This window comes from Carcharodon carcharias, chromosome 5, assembly GCF_017639515.1.
Source record: "Carcharodon carcharias isolate sCarCar2 chromosome 5, sCarCar2.pri, whole genome shotgun sequence".
NCBI lineage: Eukaryota > Metazoa > Chordata > Chondrichthyes > Lamniformes > Lamnidae > Carcharodon > Carcharodon carcharias.
Window position 1 is genome coordinate 65050645 of NC_054471.1, and position 22882 is coordinate 65073526.

At 43.3% G+C, this 22882-nt stretch overlaps 1 protein-coding gene across 6 annotated transcripts in view; it reads right to left on the reverse strand.

The window, feature by feature from the left end:
• Window positions 1-5565: 5565 nt before the first annotated feature.
• ube3d (ubiquitin protein ligase E3D) overlaps window positions 5566-22882 on the reverse strand; it is a 217819-nt gene continuing 200502 nt past the window's right edge. For 2 of the 6 annotated variants that reach the window (XM_041188678.1, XM_041188679.1), the window contains one exon: window positions 5566-5864. In XM_041188678.1, coding sequence (XP_041044612.1) covers window positions 5841-5864 — 24 coding nt within the window. In that variant the 3' untranslated portion in view covers window positions 5566-5840. Of the gene's footprint in view, window positions 5865-21476; window positions 21845-22882 lie in introns of those variants that run through there. The other 4 variants (XM_041188680.1, XM_041188681.1, XM_041188675.1 and 1 more) reach the window with 3 other exon arrangements.

Consider the following 22882-nt stretch of genomic DNA (forward strand, 5'->3'; position numbering starts at 1 on the left):
AGTACATCATTGGAAAAGATTGCAGCACATGAGATTTGTAATCAGGTATTATCCTGGCTAGGTAACTGGTTATAACCCTAACACAGACAGCTACCATTAATTGGAGTAGACCTATGTGGCACTAGGTCAAGAATAGAGTTCCAAATGATTCAGTGTTGAGACTAATGTTGACCATAAACAATGTGGACAACAACATTAACGGAGCATGGAACCATTCACAATTTTGCAGATGGCCTAAATGTGTCAATTGCTCATGGAAATTTAGATTAAATATAAATTGGCCAATTTGGAGAAGTTGGGGGATCGACCTATGTGCAGATGCATCTGTCCAACAGAGTATCAGCAGGAGTGACCACAGCACAGTCCTTGTGGAGACAAAGTCTCGTCTTCATATTCAGGATACCCTCCACCACTGTGCTAAATGGGATAGGTATTGAACAGATCTAGCAACTCAAGATTGGGCATCCATGAGGCACTGTGGACCTTCAGAGGCAGGAGAATTGTACTCAACCACAATCTGTAACCTCAGGCCCAAGATAACCCCACTCTACTATTTCCACCAAGCCAGGGGATCAACCTTGGCTCAATGAAGAGTGCAGGAAGGCATGCCAGGAGCAGCACCAGGCTTAGCTAAAAATGAGATGTCAACCTGGTGAAGCTACAACATAGGACTACTTGCGTGCCAAACAGCATAAGCAGCAAGTGATAGACAGAGCTAAGCGATTCCACAACCAACGGTTCAGGTCTAAGCTCTGCAGTCCTGTCACACCCAGTCGTGAATGGTGGTGGACAATTAAACAACTCACTAGAGTAGAAGGCTCCACAAATATCCCCATCCTCAATGATGTGGGAGCCCAGCACATCAGTGCAAAAGATAAGGCTGAAGCATTCGCAAAAACCTTCAGCCAGAAGTGCAGAGTGGGTGATTCATCTCAGCCTCCTCCGGAGGTCCCCAGCATCACAGATGCGGGTCTTCAGCCAATGCGATTCACTTCACGTGATAGCAAGAAATAGCTGAAGGCACTGGATACGGAAAAGGCTACGAGCCCTGACAATATTCCGGCAATAGTACTGAGGACTTGTGCTCCAGAACTTGCTGTGCCCCTAGCCAAATTCCATTAGAGCTACAACACTGGCATCTACCCGGCAATGTGGATAATTGCCCAGGTATGTGCTTTACACAAAAAGCAGGACAAATCCAACCCGACCAATTGGCGCCCCTTCAGTTTACTCTCCATCATCGGAAAAGTGATGGAAGGGGTCATCAACCATGCAATCAAGCAGCACTAAATGGCAATAACCTGCTCACTGATGCTCAGTTTGGGTTCCGCCAGGGTCACTCAGCTTCTGACCTCATTACAGCCTTGGTTCAAACATGGGCAAAAGAGCGCCAGATGTGAGGTGAAAGTGACTGCCCTTGACATCAAGGCAGCATTTGACTGAGTGTGGCATCAAGGAACCCTAGCAAAATTGGAGTCAATGGGAACCAGGGGGGAAAACTCTCTACTGGTTGGAGTCATACCTAGCACAAAGGGAAGATGGTTGTGGTTGCTGGCAATCAATCATCTCAGTTCCAAGACATCACTGCAGAATTTGCTCAGGGTAGTGTCCTAGGCCCAACCATCTTCAGCTGTTTCATCAATGACCTTCCTTCCATCATAAGGTCAGAAGTGGGATGTTCGCTGATAATTGCACAATGTTCAGCATCATTCGTGACTCCTTAGATACTGAAACAGGCCATGTCCAAATGCAGCAAGACCTGGACAATATCCAGGCTTGGGCTGACAAGTGGCAAGTAACATTCATGTCATACAAGTACCAGGCAATGACCATCTCAAACCAGAGAGAATCTAATGATCGCCCCTTATCTTTCAATGGCATTACCATCACTGAATACCCCACTATCAACATCCTGGGGATTACAATTGACCAGAAACTGAACTGGGCTAGGTATATAAATACTGTGGCTACAAGAGCAAGTCAGAGGCTAGGAATCCTGCAGCGAATAACTCACCTCCTGACTCCCCAAAGCCTGTCTTCCATCGACAAGGCACAAGTCAGGCGTGTGATGGAATACTCTCCACTTGCCCAGATGAGTGCAGTTCCTACAACAATCGAGAAGCTCGACACCATTTAGGACAAAGCAGCCTGCTTGATTGGCACCACTTCCACAAAAATTCACCTCCTCCACCACTGACGAACAGTGGCAACAGTGTGTGCAACTACAGGGTGCACTGCAGAAACTCACCAAGGCTCCTAAGACGGAACCTTCCAAACCCATGACTGCTACTATCTAGAAGGACAAGAACAGCAGATTCATGGGAACACCACTACCGGGAAGTTCCCCTCCAAGCCACTCACCACCCTGACTTGGAAATATATCGTCGTTCCTTCACTGTTGCTGTGTAAAAATCTTGGAACTCCCTCCCTAGCAGCACTGTGGGTGTAACTACACCACAGGGACTGCAGCAGTTCAAGAAGGGAGCTCACCACCACACTCTCAAGGGAAATTAGGGAGGGGCAATAAATGCTAGCCTAGCCAGTGACGCCTACATCCCATAAATGAAGAATAATTTTAGAAAGTAGCAATCATTCAATGTGAATTATATCAATTAACTTGAATCAGGGCAGCGCTAAGTTGCAATACAACAGAGCAGCAGCCATTAAATTTGACAGAACAGAAGAGGAACATTGGGAGCTGTGGTTGATAAATCATTGAAGGTGCATATTGCAGCATGGGTTGGGCTGTACAATTGTCTAAGGAAATTCGAGAGCATTTTCCTTAATTGGCCACAGATTTTTTTCCTGTGGTTGCAATGTGTTTGGATAGGCTTCACGGACTAGATGGTGCAACATTGCGTTGGTCATTGTTTGATTTATTATAAACTTAACATTAAACACATTATGTGCTAAAAAGCCGATATTTTATTTTTCTTGGAAACTGGCACAGAATGTTTACTTTTATGCCTTGAGATATGACTAGAAAGTTAACTTGAAGTTGAGTATGGTGAAAAGTAAGGGGCCTCAAACTCTTGCTTTGCCTATGGCCAAATAAGTCCTTAATGAAGGCTCGAGTGCAAGGGAGGTGAACTAATTGGCACAAGTAAAAGATCACAATTGATGGATAAACAACTATAATTTACTGCTGTAAATTCCCAACCCCTCCCCAACCTTCACTGAAGTCATCAACACATCATATAAACAGAAATATTCAAATAAAATCAAGACAAAAATAACCCAAAAAGACTTAACCATAGCTCTTCACAACAGCTCACTTTTAAGAATTAGTATTGAAAGGAATACTATTATCTTTAACACTTTCCCAGCCTGGGGTGTACGCCAGGATAGAGCTGAAAGCAGTTTGGACATCCCGACTTTTCTACACTGCACTATGTAGAATCAAATCTGAAATTTTGATTTTCATATGAGCAAGCCTGCCTACCCTTCAGTTTTGGTATAATTACTCACAACAGGACATATTAATTCCCTTTAGCTGACAATTTCAATTATTAAAGTCTGTAATGCTGAAGAGTAAGTTTTGCGCTCTTGGCTTTTATGTTTTAAAATGGTTCTGTAGCCAGTCCATACTGCAAGGTAACTCCATAAGTATGTAGGCCTTTTAAAAAAGCACATTAGTAGTAATGCTCTGAAATTCCTTCCCTAAACCTCTCCGTCACTCTATCCTTCTTTTCTTCCGTAAGGTATTGCTTAAAGTCTGCTTCTTTAACCAAGCTTTTGGTCATCTGCTATAACACTCCTTGAGAAGTTTTATGATGTTAAACATGCAAAATAAATATAATTTTGTATCCAAGAGGATAACGAGGAGTAACTGGTCACATCTGACAATGACATTTCACCTAAAAGGATTACAGCATCAGCTGATACATGTCCCAGTGTGCAGTTTTGCAGCACTTGCCCTGTCGATACATTGGGCTGAAACTTCTGAGGAGTGGAAATCACTGTCGGATTGCCATTTTGCTCCTATTTTCCTTACCTTGCATTGGAACTCCGCATTTCTGACCTGGACATCCGAACTGGACCTCTTCAGAAAGGCTGTTCTCGCAGCCCTTCCTCATAATGCAGGATCACTGGGTGAAGCCAAGCCACACCCCTTTATATGGCAGCAGCTATCTTGTTAAGTTTTCATTCACTAACACAGTGAAAAGCTTTGGGACATTCAAATAGTTTTTTTTAACCAAGTTAGTGAATGAGTGTGAGTGAGGTAAGTGGGTAGGGTGGCAGGGTGGGTAGGGAGCTGGTAGGGTGTCTGGTAAGTCTTGTAAGGTTGGCGGGGGATTGAAGGGTTGGGGGGAGGTCGGGGAGGTCAGAGGGTCAGGGAGTATTTGGTGGGTCAGTGTGTGTGTGTGCGTGTGTGTGTGGGGGGGGGGGATGCGGTGGTGGTGGTGGTGAGGTCAGGTCGGGGTGGGGGTAGTTGGAGGGGCAGGCCGTGGGGGGTGGGTGAAAACTGCAGCTTGGGGGAGGGACCATGTTCACAGGTCGGGTCAGGGGAGATCGGAGGGTCAGGGGGTAGTTGGGGGGATCAGGGGAGAGTCAGGGGATGGTTGGAGAGTCGGGGGGGTGGTGGGTGGGTCAGTGTCCATAATTATGTATAGTTACCCAGGAGTTAAAACTTTTTTTTTCTGTTTAACATTTCCTAGGTAACTATTCCAGTAAGTAAGTTGGAACCATCCGAAGTCTCCAACTCTAACCTAGGCCAGGATCTTTAGCTCAGCGAGCAGGGGGCGGGGCCGATGCATAAAATAGCACAGGATGACGTCGGCTGGAACTCCCGATGTCACCCCGCGTCACTTCAATTTTCTGGTTGGCGGGGGCGCAGCCAAATCAGCTGTGAACCCGTCAACCTGTCAAAGGTCCATTGATGCCATTTAAAAGTAATTGACTTAATTAATGGACCTGCCCGTCCAACCTATAGGTTAGCGGGCAGGTCAGGAGCCCTGGAGGGCTTCAGCAAAAGCATGAAACCTCATCCATGGGCGGGATGAGATTTCATGAGGGGTTTTAAAAATTCAATAAAGGTTAGAATTAAAGTGATGGACATGCCCCAACTCATGTGACAGTGTCACACGAGGGGACACGTCAGGGAAATTTTGTTTCTGCTCATTGACCATTATTAAATTTGGCGCCGATCTCCCTGAGGCAGCACTTGGCGTGCATGTGTGAAAGAGCGCACTCTCGGCTGAGGTATTCCCCCCACCACCCGCAGAGGGATCGCATAGGGCTTCCTGGTGGACGTCACGCTGGAGGCTCGCCCAAATAGCGGCGCGCCCCCGCACCCGCTCATGCACTTCCCCCCGATGGGGAGAAAATTCTTCCCCTATAGTTGGAGACTTTTTCGGAGGGTTCGAGATGCAGGAGAATTGCCATGGACAATTCCCACGTAGTCAGTGTAGGGACTTTCGATGAGTCCCGTCGTGCTTCTTGGGAGGTACCTCCGGGTATGACCATGTGGAGATCAGAAGTTCTAGGCCAAGGTATGTGTTTTACTCAAGAAACATTCATCTTTACTAGTTTCAGCCTATGATGATACACCTCTGATTCCTCTTGTCAAAACTGCAGGGATTTATTCCAGTAAATGATTTTTGGGTTGCTGATCATCCTGGTATAAAGCCAAAATTTACATTTTATCTTGGTAAGCCATTGATTGTTGATATCACAATTCTCTCATTAAGGGTGTTCAAACAGTTTGTTATATCATATTCAAGCTTTTTTAACAGTACTTTTTGAAGACAATTTTCTTTATTTTTTCTAATTATTTCACAGTTGTAAAGTCTGTAGTCTTTTCTAATCCAAGCACTTCTTCCACTTTATAACGACAGCCATCAATCCAGTTTCAAAAATGCGACCTACGAGAGAAGGGGAAAAATTTAGACACGAGGCATTTTAAGATCGACTGATTTAAGTGGCATAAGTAAAAGGACAAACATTGGGCTCCACTGACAGGTTTGAAGGTGAGGGTTGGGGGGGGGGGGGCATGTAAAATTCAGTGGGTGACCCTGCCCACCACCTACCTGCCCACTTGCCAGTGTGCCAATTGAGGCCCTTAACTGGGCCTCAACCAGCAGTGGGAGAGGCCCACACCAAGCGGCCAGCTTAACAGGTATCCCTGCATGAGGCAGATCATGGGTGGGCGGGGAGGGTGTTTCCCTCCTTGGTGGGCCCCCTGGGCCCATCAGAGGGCCCAACTCAGTCTTAACCTCCTAAGTTGCCCTCTCCCCACCATGACCTCTCAAGCCCTGGCCCCTCCAGTCCTCCATCAGTGCCTGAACCCTAAATACTAACAAAGTCCCGATCCAGTGCTCGATGCCTCCTCAAACCTCGAATGCAGTGCCAGTACCCCAGAGGTGCTGCCAGTACTGAAGAGCTGTCAGCCTCTGATTGGCCTGCTGTCCCTGAGGACTGCAAATCCCACCTCCAGTCTTGGGGCAACTGTCCTTCCCCTGGGCAGGCTACCCACCCCTCCAGTCTTTTTAATCAGGGGGATGGGGACCCCAGCACCCTGTAAAATGAAACCCACTATGAGATATATAAAACACACCACTGAATCACACAAAGATCTCTTGGAGTTCAAACCCTCACAGAACTTCAGTTCCAAAATCCTCAAGTTTCCCTAGTTTTCTCCTAAAGTTGAGCTTTCAATTCAATTTTTGGGCAAGTATATTTGACCAGATTTTCCAAGGGACATGTTAGGCACCCAGGAGGTTCAAACATCCTTTGGGCAATTGTTCTGCAGTGGGAACCATCCAAAAATGTGATTTAAATCGCAAGCTTTGGATGATTCCGACTGTCTCACATCAATAGTTATCCAGAAAAAGTTAGAAGAATTAAAACTACTTCTAGCTTCCAAGCAATTATTGTACAGGCCTACCATCCCCCAATTGCTCCCGACAGTGCACAATGGGGGTCAAGACCAAGTAAACTGCCACTCAAACAGGATTAATCGAACTGATCACAACATGGAAAGCCTGTGATAATGGAAGCCAGAAAGGAGAGTGGAGTGGGTGCGAAGGGGAAAATAGCGAAGAGCTATGTAAGAGGTGGCAGGAAGAGGGAGAAAGAAAAGGAAGAGGGGAGGATGAGAAGGGAGCAAGGATGAAATGGAAGAGAAAACAGGAACTCAGAAGAGAATTCAATAGGAAGAAAGGGTGAGTTTGAGAAGAAGGGGAAAGGACGATATGCAAATATGCAGGAGGGTAAGGGACAGCTGTGGAAAGAATGAGACACGAGAGCTAAGATAGACTGAATGGGAGAAATGGAGAAGAATGTTGAAGTAAGTTTAAAACTATGGGCATTCAGCAGTTCTCTTTTTTTTAAAATGCTTCAGTAACCACCACAGAGTGGGGTAGTGTGTGCTTGTGGTAGAATCCATGAACAGAGCACATGGAAAGTCAGTCCAGACACATTAACTGGATGATATGAGCAGGAGGGAAAGACAAGCCTCAGAGGGAGATACTTGGCAGAAAAACAGAGTACAAGCATAACAGGACACAAGCAGAGATAATTTTTTATGGGCTAGCCTCAAGGAATGCTCCAAAGAAAGATTCATGAATGGGTGAAAGAGTTAGGGAGGCGCTTGCAACTGCATAATTCAATATAAATAAGATTAAATATTTTCAAACAAGCTATTTTGAGTTTGGAAAAGTGAAAAGCTCCAGCAAAAAGGTTCATGGTGAAATTCTGCAAGGTTAAAAAAAATGGCAGTGGAGTTGAGAATGCTGACAAATTTAAAGCACAGCCCCACTTAGAAGTCAGAGCCTGTAATTGCAAGCAGACTGAAGGCATTTAACCACATATTCTCACAATAAAATAGCAGCAATTTGTCATATAGCCATTATGTGACAAATACAGGTCACCTTTGTCATCAAAATCAACTGCTTACAGCAGCAACTAAAAGTGTGACATGTACTACAAGTAAATGTGAACACTTTTAAAATCAAATTTATCACAGCATAATGAGTTTTTAATGCACTTTCAATACAGCATGCATCCATTGTTAGAATTCATCTCATTGGCACATTTGTATAAGCAATAAGGCTTAAATTATCAAATTGTGCTGTACATTAGCTTAGTGATGAAAAGTCTTAATTTGTATGTATATTTGGGATGATTTGTGAATTTTGGGGTATGTTGTTAAGAAAATCTTAAAGTTGGCATCTCTTTAAGTGTCAAATACTGTGATGTAGTTCTAAGGAAGAACATGTGGGTCTTTTGGGAGTGAACTGAATTCTAACTAGAACACATTTGCACATTTGGGTTCCAGCAAGTCTAACTTAGCAATAAAGCACAGCACAACAACAATGCTGATCGGACAGGAAGGTGGCTTGACGAATAGATGTTCCAGGGCCTCTGGTCTAAGATACAAGTTATGGTTTAGCAGTTAGAAAGGATGCCAAGGCTGCAAAGCTGATGGGCAAAAAGAATGGTCTTGGGCCTAGAATGTTCTAAGAACCTCTGGTTAGAAATACAAATTAAGGTTAGATTGTTTTGGGGACACTAGGAGCACACTTCCCAATGGTCAAGAGTTGCAAATATTAGGATAGAAGTCATTAATTGTGTCGATCCAGGTACATTTACCTGGGCTAAATGTTCCAACGCTACCTGCAAAAGGGATATAAAAATAGGAATGCATCACTGAGGTCTTTGCACTTGCCCAGAGTTAGCATTTGTCACATGACACTTGCTTGGGGGCATTTGTCAAGACAGAGAGTTAGGAGTAGGGCACTTGCCTAGGAATTTAGCATTTGCGTCGGACATTGCCAGTATTTGTCACAGGCTGAGGGGTTTCCGTAAGAACCCAGCATTAGGCTTAGTTAATAATGAAAATAACAATCATGGTGCTGAGGATTGTTGTAAGAATCCAATCCTAAAGATCAGTGGATCCAGTGTAGTCAGAACTTCCTCAAAAAACTCTAATAAATTAGTCAAACAAAATTTTCCTTTCACAAAACCACGTTAACCTTGTCTGATTGCATTAAGATTTTCTAAATGCCCTAAAACCTCTTTAATAATAAATTCTAACATTTTTTCCAATGACAGATGTTTGGCTAACTGGCCTATAGTTTCCTGCTTTTCGTCTTCCTCCTTTCTTGAATAAAGGAGTTACATTCGCTATTTTGGAACCTGATGGAACTTTGCAGAATCTAAGGAATTTTGGAAAATTAAAACCAACACATCTAAAATCTCAGCAGCCACTTCTTTTAAGACCCTAGGATGAAGTCCTTCAGGTCCTGGGGACTGGTAAGCCTTTAGCTCAATTTTTTTTTTCAGTACTCTTTCCCTGGTGATTGTAGTTTTTTTAAGTTCCTCCCTCCCTTTCACCTCTTTTTTTATAAGTATTTCTGGGATGTTATTTGTGCCTTCTACAGTGAAGACAGACAGAATATCTGTTCAATGCATCTGCCATTTCTCTATTTCTCATTAATTCCCCAGGCTCACCCTCTAGAGGACCCATGCTCACTTTAATTACACTTTTCCTTTTTATATACTTGTAGAAATTCTTACTATCTTCTTATATATTTCTAGCTAACTTTCCCTCATATTCTAATTCCTCCCCCATTAATTTTTTAGTCTTAGATCATAAAGTTTTGTTCATGGAAGGTGCTTTTAAAGTAAACAGCTGTTTATATAAATGAGCTGTTCCTGAGAGGATCGGAAACAGATTGATCAAACTCTGGCTAGTGACTACCAGTGAGATCACGGAAATCTTGTGGTCGTAAGGACTGTAATGGCGGCTGCAGAGTAGCCTACGGAACTCTTATAATGGGCCACTTTGGGACGACACCTCCCCAGCATGCTCCAAGGCAAGAATCTGGCTGGCCATCACGAGATCTGCTGGTGCCAGATTCCATTTTGCTGCCTTGGGTTTGATCAAGCAGTATTCACTACTCTGCCCTTGGGAAGGATATGGCGAGCATCAGGGTCCCGGAGGAAAGGGACGAGCAGCAGGATCAGAGCGCGGAAGAGAGACAGCAATGTTTCTTTTACAGGTATCTCTCTCATACACTGTAGCTGGAATTTTAACTGCCCATTCTGTGGGGCTTTATTATTTAATCTATTGTGCACTTATATGTGGAGCAAGGCAGCATGCATGCTCTGAGGTACAGTACTTGGTCAAATATATCCACTCCATGGCTCAGTATATAAAACTTACCATGCCACTGGAACAGAAATGATTTTAATGCTGCATCTTTATGCCAGCCCTTGTGTATGTCAGGCAAATTGTGATCATGTGAACCTCCCTGCTGTAAGCAGTGTGACTGTAACTAGACTGCTGACAGGGGTCACTGCTTTAGGGATAGGACAATCATATCCAAGTTAACACAGTTAGGGGAGGCGGAAGTGGTGCAGCTAAGCATCAAATTTTGCAGTCCTGGATACCAGCACGTTAGCTCACATAAAGCCTTTCCAGGACTTGGGTCACATCACTTACATCTAATCTGACAGTCATGCAAATTACACAGACCCTTCTCCCCCTTGGGAAGCACTGAGATAGATCATGAGGTCTTACCTGAAAAATGCACCTTTGAATGCAAGGTATATAAAGGAGAATGGTTTTGCAAAGTTAGTGGGAGAGCTGAAAAGAGAAGGAAACCTGAAGCTATTCTTTTGTACTGATCAATTAATTAAGCTGTGTGATTAAAGTCTGTTCCGTATACTCCTCTACAAAGTGTCTCGTGTTTACTCGAAGCATGTTATTGTGAATCATAGAAGGAAGGAGGATGTTCAACAGTTGACTTAACAATGCTAATTGTTCATAAGTTTCATCACAACCTATATTCACACAACTTGGATGAACACATCCTACTAGCAGAGGTCAATGGACAGTTATTAAGAGTGTGAACATTGACTAATTGCTCCCTTTCCTCAATTAAAAGCAGATTTTTGCTTTCTGAGGATTGTCAGATCAGGTACTCTAGCAGCCTTTAGGATACATTATAGACCTCAGCCCTTCATCTTAGGCAGTCCCTTGGGACCGAGGATAACTTTCCTCCACTCTGGGTTGTGACTAGCAAGTCCAATGCTGGATCCGCACACTCTGCCACAGGGGGGCAGGTGGTGTTTGATGAGGTGTGTGGGTGGGATTCTCGGATATTGGTACGCTCCTTCCACTGTTTACGCTTGGCCTCCAGTTGAGCCTGTCAGAGATGTTCGAAATGGTTGGGACCTTCGTGGGTGCTTCTTCTTTAGTTTGGGCAGTCTTGAGTAAGAGATTCCAACATATCAGTGGGGATGTTGCAGTTTTTCAGGGCAGCTTTGATGTCATCCCTGAAACATTTCCTCTGCCCTCCTGGTAATGCTCAACGTGACGAAGCTTGTTGTAGAGATCTTGTTTTGGGAGTCTTGTGTCAGGCACGTGGACGATGTGCCCATCCAAAGTAGCTGATTGGTCATCACCAGTGCCTCGATATGGGAGACGTTGGCCTGAGAGTTAACAATGATATTGGAGCGCCGATCCTGCCATTGAATTTGCAGGATTTTGCAGAGGCATCGCTGGTGATATTCTTCCAGGGATTTAATGTGTCTGGTGTACATTGTCCATGTTTCTGATGCATACAGGAGGGCAGTAGCATTGCAGCCCTGTGGACCGTGGGCTTGGTGCCAGGTTTCAGGTCTTTGTCATCAAACACTCTTTTCCTCAGTCAGCCGAAAGCTGCTTTGGAACACGAGGCAATGTTGAGTTTCATCATCGATGTCTGCCCTCGCTGAGAAGAGGCTCCCAAGGTATGAGAAATTATCCACGTTGTCCAATGGTTTGCTGTGGGTCTTGATAGTTGGGGGTGGGGGGACACAGTGTTGTACAGAGGGAGCAGACTGGAACAGGGCCTTTGTCTTCTGGATGTTTAGCCTGAGGCCCATTCTTTCATACACATCCATGTATGCGTCGACAATAGCTTGAATTTCGGCCTCTGAGTGTGTGCATACACAAGTGTCGTCAGTGTACTGCAGCTCGATGGGTGGAGTGATCTTGGATCTGGGCTGGACACAGCATAGATTGAATAGTTTCTTTCTCGTCCTGTAGGGTAGCTCCACTCTGGCAGGGAGCTTCATGAGATGGGGTGGAGTGCTCTGGCGAGGAAGATGGAAAAAGGTGTTGCTGCGATGACACAGCCTTGCTTCATCCCAGTTTGCATTCATATTGGCTCTGTGGCAGGTCCATTGGTAAAGATCACGGCTTGCATGTCATTGTGCAGCAGATGGAGGGTGGTGACGAAATTCTGAGGGCAGCCAAATTTGCTCCACAGTCCCTCCCGGTTGATAAGAGTCGAAGGTCTTTGTGAGGTCAAGGAAGACCATGGTGCTGCTCCCTGCATTTTTCTTGGGCTTGGTCTTGCTGTGAAGATCATGACCACTGTGATTTTTGATGGACGGAGTCCGCATTGTGACTCCAGTAGGTGCTCTTCATATGGGGAGAAGGCGATTGAGAAGGATTCTTGCAATGACCTTCCTTGTGGCAGACAGCAGAGATACCCCTCTACAGTTGCCACACTCGGCCTTGCCTCCTTTTTTGAAGGTCACAATTACAACGTCTTGGAGATCCCCTGGCATGTTCGCCTCCTTCTTGATGAGGGAGATGAGGTCACCCCTAGCTCATGTTTGAATCAACATATGTTCCATACCCCTTTCTAGCAAAATAAATTATTTAAACAATGGTACTATAAAATGTCCAGAACCAGCCAAAGTTATTAGCCTTCAGAACAATTGTAAATCCTACTTTTGTATGAGTTGTGACCTATTAAAAAACAAAAGTGAAGTGAAATGGCTGCTGTTGTTTTTCTTAATTACAAGTAAATTAGTTTATACCCAAAGGAAATAAAGTTTCTAAATGTAACTTACCAACAAATCTTTTTGTCTTATTAGTAATTAGAATGCCTATGCACACAATAATGTTATTAGGTTCTGCTGATGACACTGAAGGTAGCAGTGATTATGTTGCTATTGACTTCTACAGTTTGACCTTAGTGTCCCCCAGAAATGCATAGTCTTTATTTTTGTTAACTGAATGAAAACAGCAGACAACTCACAACAGATCATAAGTATAATATTTCTCATTGCCGTACAATGCCTAAGGTTATTTGCAGGTTGGGTGAAAATGAAGGGCAGATTCTGCACTGACTTTTCTTGATTTACAAGGACACGCAGTCTCCTTGGGAAATTAGAACCTGCTGGATGACTATCCATGTCTTGTAACTCTCTCCTTCTCTGTTACTGACTGTGTGACTCTCTCTCTCGGTTACTGACTGTGTGACTCTCTCTCTCTCTCTGTTACTAACTGTGTGACTCTCTCTCTCTCTGTTACTGACTGTGTAACTCTCTCTCTGTTACTGACTGTGACTCTCTCTCTCTGTTACTGACTGTGACTCTCTCTCTCTGTTACTGACTGTGACTCTCTCTCTCTCTCTGTTACTGACTGTGTGACTCTTTCTGTTACTGCCTAAGGTTATTTGCAGGTTGGGTGAAAATGAAGGGAAGATTCTGCACTAACTTTTCTTGATTTACGAGAACATGCAATCTCCTTGGGAAATTAGAACCCGCTGTGTGACTATCCATGTCTTGGGAAAATGTTAGAAATTGTCTATACAGAGGTAGAATTGTGAATGACAAAGGATGAGGGATACTGCCATTGCAGAGTGGCACTGGGACACGTTAGGTGACAATTTGAGGCCAAATATAGATTAAGCTCGAGATAAAATCCACAAACTCTTGTTTTCCTAGTCACTGTTTCCATCCCCCTCCCAGGCCACTCTATCAGGCTGATTAAGACTTCTGGCAACTTTGAGGTCCTATTTTACCCGAAGCTAAGCTTCCGACCCCATATCCTTTACGTCACCCAGGCTGTCTACTGCAGAATCACAATGAATGTAGTTGGTCCAGAGTATAAGAATATGCTGTTTACAATTATTTGCCTCAAGTTTTGTGGAAATGTGACATTTTAATTGGAGTATGGAGTGAACACAATACTGTATGTATTCTCATGTGTTGCCTCTTGTGCTGTAATCATTTTTTCAAAGGGACACATCCAATCTGCTTGAGAATTACAAGGCAGCAGAATGAGAATCCTGTAGTTTCTGAGTGTAAGATATCCTACCCTTCTGGTATGGGGAAAAGAGCCATTTCTGAGTTTGTTGAAACAAACGTTCCTTAGTTCCTTAGCATTCTTTTACTATCCCTAGGAATGCCTCGATCCATGAGCAATGTCTCATGAAGAGGAAACCAAAACCTTTTCTAACAGTATCCCTCATCATGTCATTGAATGAATAAGTTTTGCTCATCCAAAGAACTTAGATGCAACTACCTGTTGACAGGCCTGTCCGCATTAGGGGTAGAACTGACAGCAAGTTACTGATGTCTGGTAGCCAGTGCCTGTTACTATTTTTTTTAAATCTAGGCATAGAACTTCCTTCAGCACACAAAGCTCCCTGCCTGTTTGAAGGGTAGGGTATTAGGTAACCTTAATGGACAAGGTAGACAATCACCTTTGGTGCTATGCCAGTGATTGATTGTCTGTTAAACGAACACTGTTAAGCGCAATAATTTAAAAATGCATTTTTGCTTTAAGCCGAAGTCACAATGAGATGCATCATTTTCAACATTCTCAGGCATGTATAGATAATGAGGTGACGTTTTTCAGTTATTCAAGATCACTTTCATATATTATATATCAGACGTAACTCAGTCACTGCATAAAGATACCAAAGCATCATTGTTTGTAACAGGCGCCACTATCTAGAAATAAGAAAATATGGTTGCTAAATCATTGCTTCAGGAGTGTGGTTAGTGATACAACTTAATTTTAACAACTCCTGATGTAACTGGTTAAAACGTGAAGGTTCAAAATATTCAACTGAATAAGTAACCTATTTTCATAAAATGGCAGGTTTTTTTAAACTTTGATCTGTGAGTTTTATCTCTTTGATCAATCAAATAGTGTGTTATTAACCATAATGTAAACCAAAACTTTCATTAAGATTAGTATAATTTCAGTAACTGACCTTTCCAGCCAGCAAAATATAACCTAACCAGTATGGATTCAACCAAAGCATCACCTTGGACAGTTTAATTTACCAGACCAAAATGCTACCCTGTATATATAATTTCAAATATATGAAAAAGATGATGAAGAAATTACATGGGTTGTCTGCCTTCATAACTTTAACTGTGATACAAACAACATTTTGTGACTTTATATGAAGTTCTTCACAGCATTATTGTTGTGTGGATAATGTATATTACAGATATAGAATGAAATATATAATTAGTACTTTTTTCAGACAAAGAGTACTCGAGATCTGAAACTCTCTTCCTCAAAAGGCTGTGGAAGCTGGCACAATTGGAGCTTTTAAGACCAAGATAGATAGATTTTAGTTACCTGAGAGTATCAAAAAATTTGAAGCAAGGACAGGTAAATGGAGTTGAGGTTATATAGCAGCCATGATTTAATGGAATGCTGAAAAGGCCTGAGGGGTTGAATGGCCTCCCCATATTCGTGATGCTTTTCTTCTCCTCCTCCTCTGGCAGTCCTGTGGGGTCGATGTTGACTTTCTTCCACTCCAGTTCAATGGGTTCTGAGATGGTTGATAAGTCCCATTCACAATCTGTAGACTCTGCTACATGAGGAGCAGAGGTGCTGAGAGGTTGGGTAAATGAGTTGTTTGGAGGTTTGTGTGTTCCCTCCGACACCTCGACTTCACCTCTGCTTGCTCCCAGCAAAGACTCGTGATGCGCTCGGTGCCTTCCCAAATAAAACTTCTTTATCCAGGCCTACTCCTGCTCCTGATTTGTATGTTCATATATATTTCGGTTAGACAAAAGCCAAGAATTCCCATGAGTCGGCAGGGATGTTTGATCTCTTCAAGGATGCTTTGAGGACATCCACAAAGCATTTCCACTGTCCTCCTGGGAGTCTCCTGCCACGACCGAGTTCAGAGTAGAACAGTTGCTTCAGGTGTCTAGTGTCAGGCATACTAACAACATGTCACAGTATTCACAGAATTGTTATGGTGCAAAAGGAGGCCATTCGGTCCATTGTGTCTGCACCAGCTCTCCAAATTGGCATTAAGTCATAATGCTATTCTTCTGCCTTTTCCCCGTATCCTTACACATTTTTTCTATTCAAATAATCACCCAATGCTCTTGAATGCCTTGATTGAACCTGCCTCCACCACACTTCCAGGCAGTGCATTCCAGACCCAAACCACTCACTGAGTGAAAAAAAATTTTGCAATTCACTTTAAATCTGTGCCTCTCATTCTCGATTTTTTTATGTGTGGGAACAGTTTCTCCCTATCTACTCTGTCCAGCCCCCTCTTGATTTTGAACACCTCTGTCAAATCTCCTCTTAGCCTCCTTCTCTCCAAGGAAAACAGTCCCAACCTCTCCAATCTATCTTCATAAGTGAAGTTTCTCATCCCTGGACCATTCTTGAAAACTTCTGCACTGTCTCCAATGCGTTCACATTCTTCCTATAGTGTGGTGCCAGAAATGTACACAATACTCCAGCTGAGGTCTAACTAGTATCTTATATAAGCTCAGCATAACCTCCTTGATCTTGCACTCTATACCACTATTAATAAAACCCAAAATACTATATGCTTTATTAAGTGCTTCCTCCACTTGTCCTGCCACCTTCAATGATCTATGCACATGTATACCCAGGTCCCTCGTTCCTGCGCTTCAGAATTGTAACCTTTATTTTACATTGTCTCTCCATGTTGTTCTTAACAAAATGCATCACCTCACACTTCTCTGCCTTGAACTTCATTTGCCACCTATCCGTCCATTCAAGCAACTTGTTTATGGTCTTTTGAAGTGCTATACTGTCCTTCTCACAGTTACAATGCTTCCAAATTCCGCAAACTTTGAAATTGTCCCCTGCCACCAAGATCTAGATCATTAATATATATCGGGAAAAGCAAGGGTTCCAATGCTGACTCCACTACAAACTTTCCTCCAGCTAGAAAAATATCCATTGACCATTACGCTCTGTTTCCTATTACTCAGCCAGTTTTGTATCCACATTGCTGTTGTCCCTTTTATTCTATAAGCTATAACTTTTCTCACAAGCCTGTTGTGTGGCACTGTACAGAATGCCTTTTGAAAGTCCATGTACACTACATCAACAGCATTACCCTCATCAACCCTCTCTGTTACCTTTTCAAAACACTCCAGCAAGTTAGCTAAATATGATTTCTCCTTTAGAAATTCATCCTGGCTTTCCTAATCAACCCACGTTTTTCCATGTGACTACTAATTCTATCTCAAATAATTGTTTCTAGAAGCTTCCCCACCACTCAAGTTAAACTGACAGATCTGTAACTACTGGACTTATCCTTACAACCTTTTTGAACAAGGGAATAATGTCTGCAATTCTCCAGTCCTCTGGCACCTCCTTTGATTCTAGGGAAGATTGAAAGAATATGGCCCATGCCCCTGCAATTTCCACTCTTACTTCATTCAATATTCTTGGATGCATCTCATCCTGTCCCAATGCCTTGTCAACCTTAAAGTGCCAACAGTTTATCCAACACTTCCTCCTTATCAATTTGAATCCTTCTAGTGACAGAGTTTCTTCCTCTGTCACTGTGGCCTTGGTAGCATCTGCTTCCTTGGTAATGATAGATGCAAAGTATTCATTTAACACCTCAGCCATGCCCCCTGTCTCCATGTGTAAATCTACTTTTTTGTCCCTAATTGTCCCTATTCATCCTTTTATCACCCTCTTACTATTTATGCGCTGATCGAAGGCTTTGGGATTCCCCTTTATGTTGGCTGTCAATCTTTTCTCATAATTCCTCTTCGCTTCTCTAATATGCATTCTCACCTCCCCTCTGAACCTTCTATATTCTTCTTGGTTCTCAGTTGTATTTTCTACCTGACACCTGTCATAAGCACACCTTTTTCTTCTTTATCTTAATTTCTATCTCCTTTTTCATGCAAGGAATGATGGATTTGTTTGCCCTGCCTTTCCCCTTTGAGGGAATATACCTCAACTGTGTCCGAACCATTTCTTCTTTGAAGGTAGCCCATTGTTCAGCTACAGTTTTCCCCATGAACCTTTGGTTCCAGTCTATCCGGCCCAGCTCCGTTCTTGCCCTATTGAAGTCAGCTCTCCCCTCGTTAATTATTCTTACTCCGAATTGAAGATTGTCCTTTTCTATGCTCATCCTGAACCTCGTGATACAATGGTCACTGTCTCCTAAACGTTCCTCCACTGATACTTGATCTACTTGGCCCACCTCATTTCCAAGAACCAGGTCCAACAGTGCATCCTTTCTTGTTGGGCTGGATACATGCTGCTGTAGAAAATTCTCCTGAATACAATCTAGGAACTTTTGCCCTTCTCCGCTTTTTATACTACCACTGTCCCGGTCTACATTTGGGTAATTAAAGTCCTCCATTATAACCTCTCTATAATGCGTGCATCTCTCTGTAATTTCCCTGCAGATTTGTTCCTCTACATTATTCCCACTATTTGGTGGTCTATAGACTATACCAAGCAATGTAATTGCATCCATTTTGTTCCTTAACTCTAGCCAAATTGATTCTGTCTTTGAACTCTCTGGGGCATCCTTTTTCTCCAGCACTGCAACGCTCTCCTTAACCAATACCACCATCCCTCCTCCTTTTCTTCCTGCTCTATCATTCCTGAACACCTTGTACCCAGGAATATTTAGCACCCAGTCCTGCCCTTCACTGAGCCAGGTCCTTGTTAATGCCACAACATCACATTTCCACAATCTCCGCCTGTAAACTCCCAATCTTATTTACTATACTGCGTGTATTCACATACATGTGCAGTAACTCAGACTTCATGACTTTCTCCCTTAGTCCAACGCCACCTGTTAACTTACTATTCTCTATTCTAGTGCTATCTATCTCTCCCAGTCTATGTCTGGCTTCGTAGAGAGGAGGCTCTTAAGACATGAAAAATGGTCCACATTTTCCAGGATCTCGCCACTGATCTTAATCAACAGGGGAGGTGTGTTGTGGGAAGAGGACCTCAGTTATCCAGGTGTTTGGTGAAAAGTCCATTTTCTCATAGGCTTTGGAGAAGAAGTGACAATGAAACTGAGCTCCTTACATTTCTAATACATTGTAAATAGGACAAAAGTTACTGTCTTGCTCCCTTAACTATTAGCATATCAAAAATATTAACAAAATCTTCTCTTAGTTCTTTTTACTCTGAAGATTGATGGAATTGTGTAGTTTGTTCGTGGCATCACTGTTGATCTGTCCTTCATGATTAAATAAACCACAGAAAATCCATGCTACTATAAATTATTCATGGCTCACTGAAAAGATTAGGCTCAATGAACCATATGGCCTTTCTTTTATTTTTCTCTGCCAAGGGCCTGAATTGACTGCGCCCAAAGCTTTCACTTATCTATACAGAAGCACAATAGTCTATGGGTTACCTCCATTCAAAAACATCGTTTTCACAAAAAGACAATATCAAACTGTTGACAATGCTGGATTTAATATAAGGTTATATAATCCCTGCACTTAATGAGCCAATGAATGTCAATTCCATTGTTTAAGTTGTTGTTTGATTAATGAGTCAGAATGTTTGGTTTAATGTTACTGTGCTTTTCATTAAAATCTGATGCCTCAGCTTCAATGATGAGAAACTGATGAGATAAATTGTGCAATTTTAAAATGTCCCTCTGAAACCTTTATCAAAAGTTCATCGATTTTTACAGTAAATGGGTGCAAAGTTTGATAGTCTCTGAAAACAGGCATGGGGATTGTGATAATCAATTAGCCCATGCCCATTGCTTCCAATGCAGGAAGCACACCAACTTCATGCAGGCATTAATTTAGAAGATAGCTTAGAGTAGGATCAGTACTTGGTGAGAAACTGGGCACAAGTGGCCTGCATCTAGGGCAGGGAGATAAAGGTAGCAGTGGAAGGTGAGGTTGTGTAAAGGTTCTCCTGCAGATGACTCAGCTGAGGACTTTAATGTGGCAGCCTTTGGAAGAAGCTGATAGGTATGTGCAATGAAATGCTTAGTGCCTGGGCAGATCTGTCAGAAAGTTTGGGATCAATGTGAACGAGCATGGAGGGATCCGGCACCAACTTGGCACACGGCTTTGCCCAGATCTTGGTGTCAATCCTTTCCAGCTTGAAAATGGTGGTTAGCTCCATTAGTACACTGATGGATCCAAACATGATGTAGCATCTGATATTTGGTGCCTCACATTCCTCTACAGCGCAAGCTGAAGCCATCCAATGTCTGTGTGCTGCCATAGAGGTTCCGACTTATGTATTTCAAGGTCAGCTTGTTGCCACAGAAGCTCAGATGGTGCCCATGCAAGCTCAGACTGCTGCCATCATAGTGGGAGTGTTCAAAAGGGCAGGGTGTCACAGCAGTCCGGTAATCTGTCCTCCAACAGATTCATGAAGCACCACTCGGGAGATGTGGCAACAGCTTTGTGGAGCTGTCCTCAGGATGGCAGCATTCAAGCTCCCATCCCTGCTGTTGTTGCCTGTCGTTAGTCTGCCTAGATTGCTGTCGCTCATGCTGAGATGGTGTCATTCAAAGCTGGGCCTCCTAGGCCCAAAACTGCCCAAGGTCATTTTGCAGTCTGCCCAACCGAGAGCCAGCAACCTTCCACCAGCCTTGTTGGGGTAGTGCTACATAGGAGCACTAGGACAGGAAAAGGCACACACAAGCCAGGCACTAAGGGAATGCACAAGGGTGATAAGTTCTGAGTCAGAAGGTGATGGGTTCAAGTTCAACTTGGATTCGAACACAAAAAATCAGGGCTAGCACTCCAGTGCGTACCGAGGGAGTGCTGCACTGCTGGAGGTGCTGTTCCTTGGCTGGGACGGTAAACTGAAAATCAGTCTAGCCTCTTAAGTGAATGTAACAGATCCCAATTCACTATTTCAAAGAAGAGAAGGGGACTTATCCCCTGTGTCCTGGCCAATTTTTATTTCTCAATCAGCATCACAACAAAAAACAGATTATCTGGTCATTATCACATTCTATCATGTTGTTGTTTGTAGGAGTTGGCTGTGCACAAATTGGCTGCCATGTTTCCTACCTTACAAAAGTGAATATTTTTCAAAAGTACTTCATTGATTGTAAAGCACTTCGAGGCATCTGGCGGTTGTGAAATATGTTATTCAAATGCAAGTCTTCCTTTCTAGTTGAGATTTTCATGCAATATGGCTTGGTTTGAGCTAGAAAGTTAGAATGTTTGGTATTATGGTGGTTTCTATTTCAGCTTTGTGACCCAAGAAGATGTTGTGTTGGTCAGTGACAGGGGGAAGATACAGTGAGGGTCTGTTGGTGAATAGGAAATTGGAATTGCATTTATTGGAATTGCAGTTGCATAAGTCGTTCATGAACACAATGGCCAGAAAGCGATATCTAGGTTGCCACCTCCATGTCTCAGCGAGTCACCATATAGCTGATGACAAGGGCTGTGCATTCATGATGACGTGGTTGTGCGGAGTGCATGAATCTTGATATCTGCTTTACTGAGTGCTGCAGGGCTCCTGCAGCATGCCCTAGGCAAAGGAAGAGACACCAAAGGTCTGCTCTATTATGTTGCGTGTGGCAGCATAGCTTTCCTTGTATAAATACTGTGCAGGTGTGGGTGGGTTGCACACCAGAGTGATCAGTTGAGTCATCAGCGGATATCCCTTATCATCCAGAATAATCCCTTGGTTTGTAGTGGTAGTTCAAATGCAGGTGGCACAGTGGGCTGTCGCAGAATAAAGACCTAATGGTTGCTGCCAGGGTTCCAGGTTCTTCTCCGCCGATGCTGCCAGATCTGCTGAGTTTTTCCAGGTAATTCTGTTTTTGTTCCAGGTATTAACCTGTGTGAAAAGATGTGTATGGTTAAGCATCAGCTGGATGTTAAGGGAGTGGAATCTCTTCTGTTGTGGTGTACCTCAGAGTTGATTTGTGGCACCCACAAAGCAATGTACATGCAGTCAATGGCATCATGCACTATGGGGAATCCTCTTTAAGCTATGTTTTTACTTCCTCTGCTTCCTGCTGGCATGAGAGAGTGAAATGTATTCAAATCTTTTAGAATACAGTACCTCAGTGGCCTCCCTTATGCAACAATGATGGCAACCATTGCAAATATTGCTATTCCAGCCTGGAAAGAGTCTAATGCACATAAACTCATTGTCACCATCACCTCCACAGATACTGGCAATGCCATCCTTGCCCTGCTCTGAGGCTACAGTTCTGGTTGCAGCAGGCGACAGATTTGAGTGAGGCCATCTTTGCTGAAGTGCAGACTTCTCGCACACTGTTCCTCATTGAAGTTCAGGTAGATGAATTGCTCCCTGAACACCTTGAGTGAATATAGTCTCCTTCTCCTACTCCTCCTCCTCCTCCCCCTTCCACCAGCTTGCCCTGCTCTGCGTTGCCTTTGCTCATTCTCCATTTCATACTGTAGACTAACAGGAATGCATAGTACTGCACCCATAAATGAAAGCAAGTGGTGTGTGCAAAAATCCTTGAAGTCAGGACGAAGCAATGCAACTCATGCCATACCACTCCCGAAGAATTTAGTAACTTTACAGAACTCTAGAGACTACCTAATACTTCTACCCTTGCAGCAACAATGAGTAGAAATCAATTAACAACAAACAAGTAGCTCTGAAGAAGTCATACAGACTCGAATCGTTAACTCTGTTACTCTCTCCACAGATGCTGCCAGACCGGCTGAGTTTTTTTTGCATTTTCTGTCTTTATTTCAGATTTCCAGCAGCTGCAGTATTTTACTTTTAACAAGTAGTTGATGGTGCCTTTAAATAGCGCTAGTGGGTCGTCTTTCCTGCTGCTGAGCACATGTTCAGCTGTGCATGTATTAAAGACAGGATGAGCCAGAGGCTTGAGCT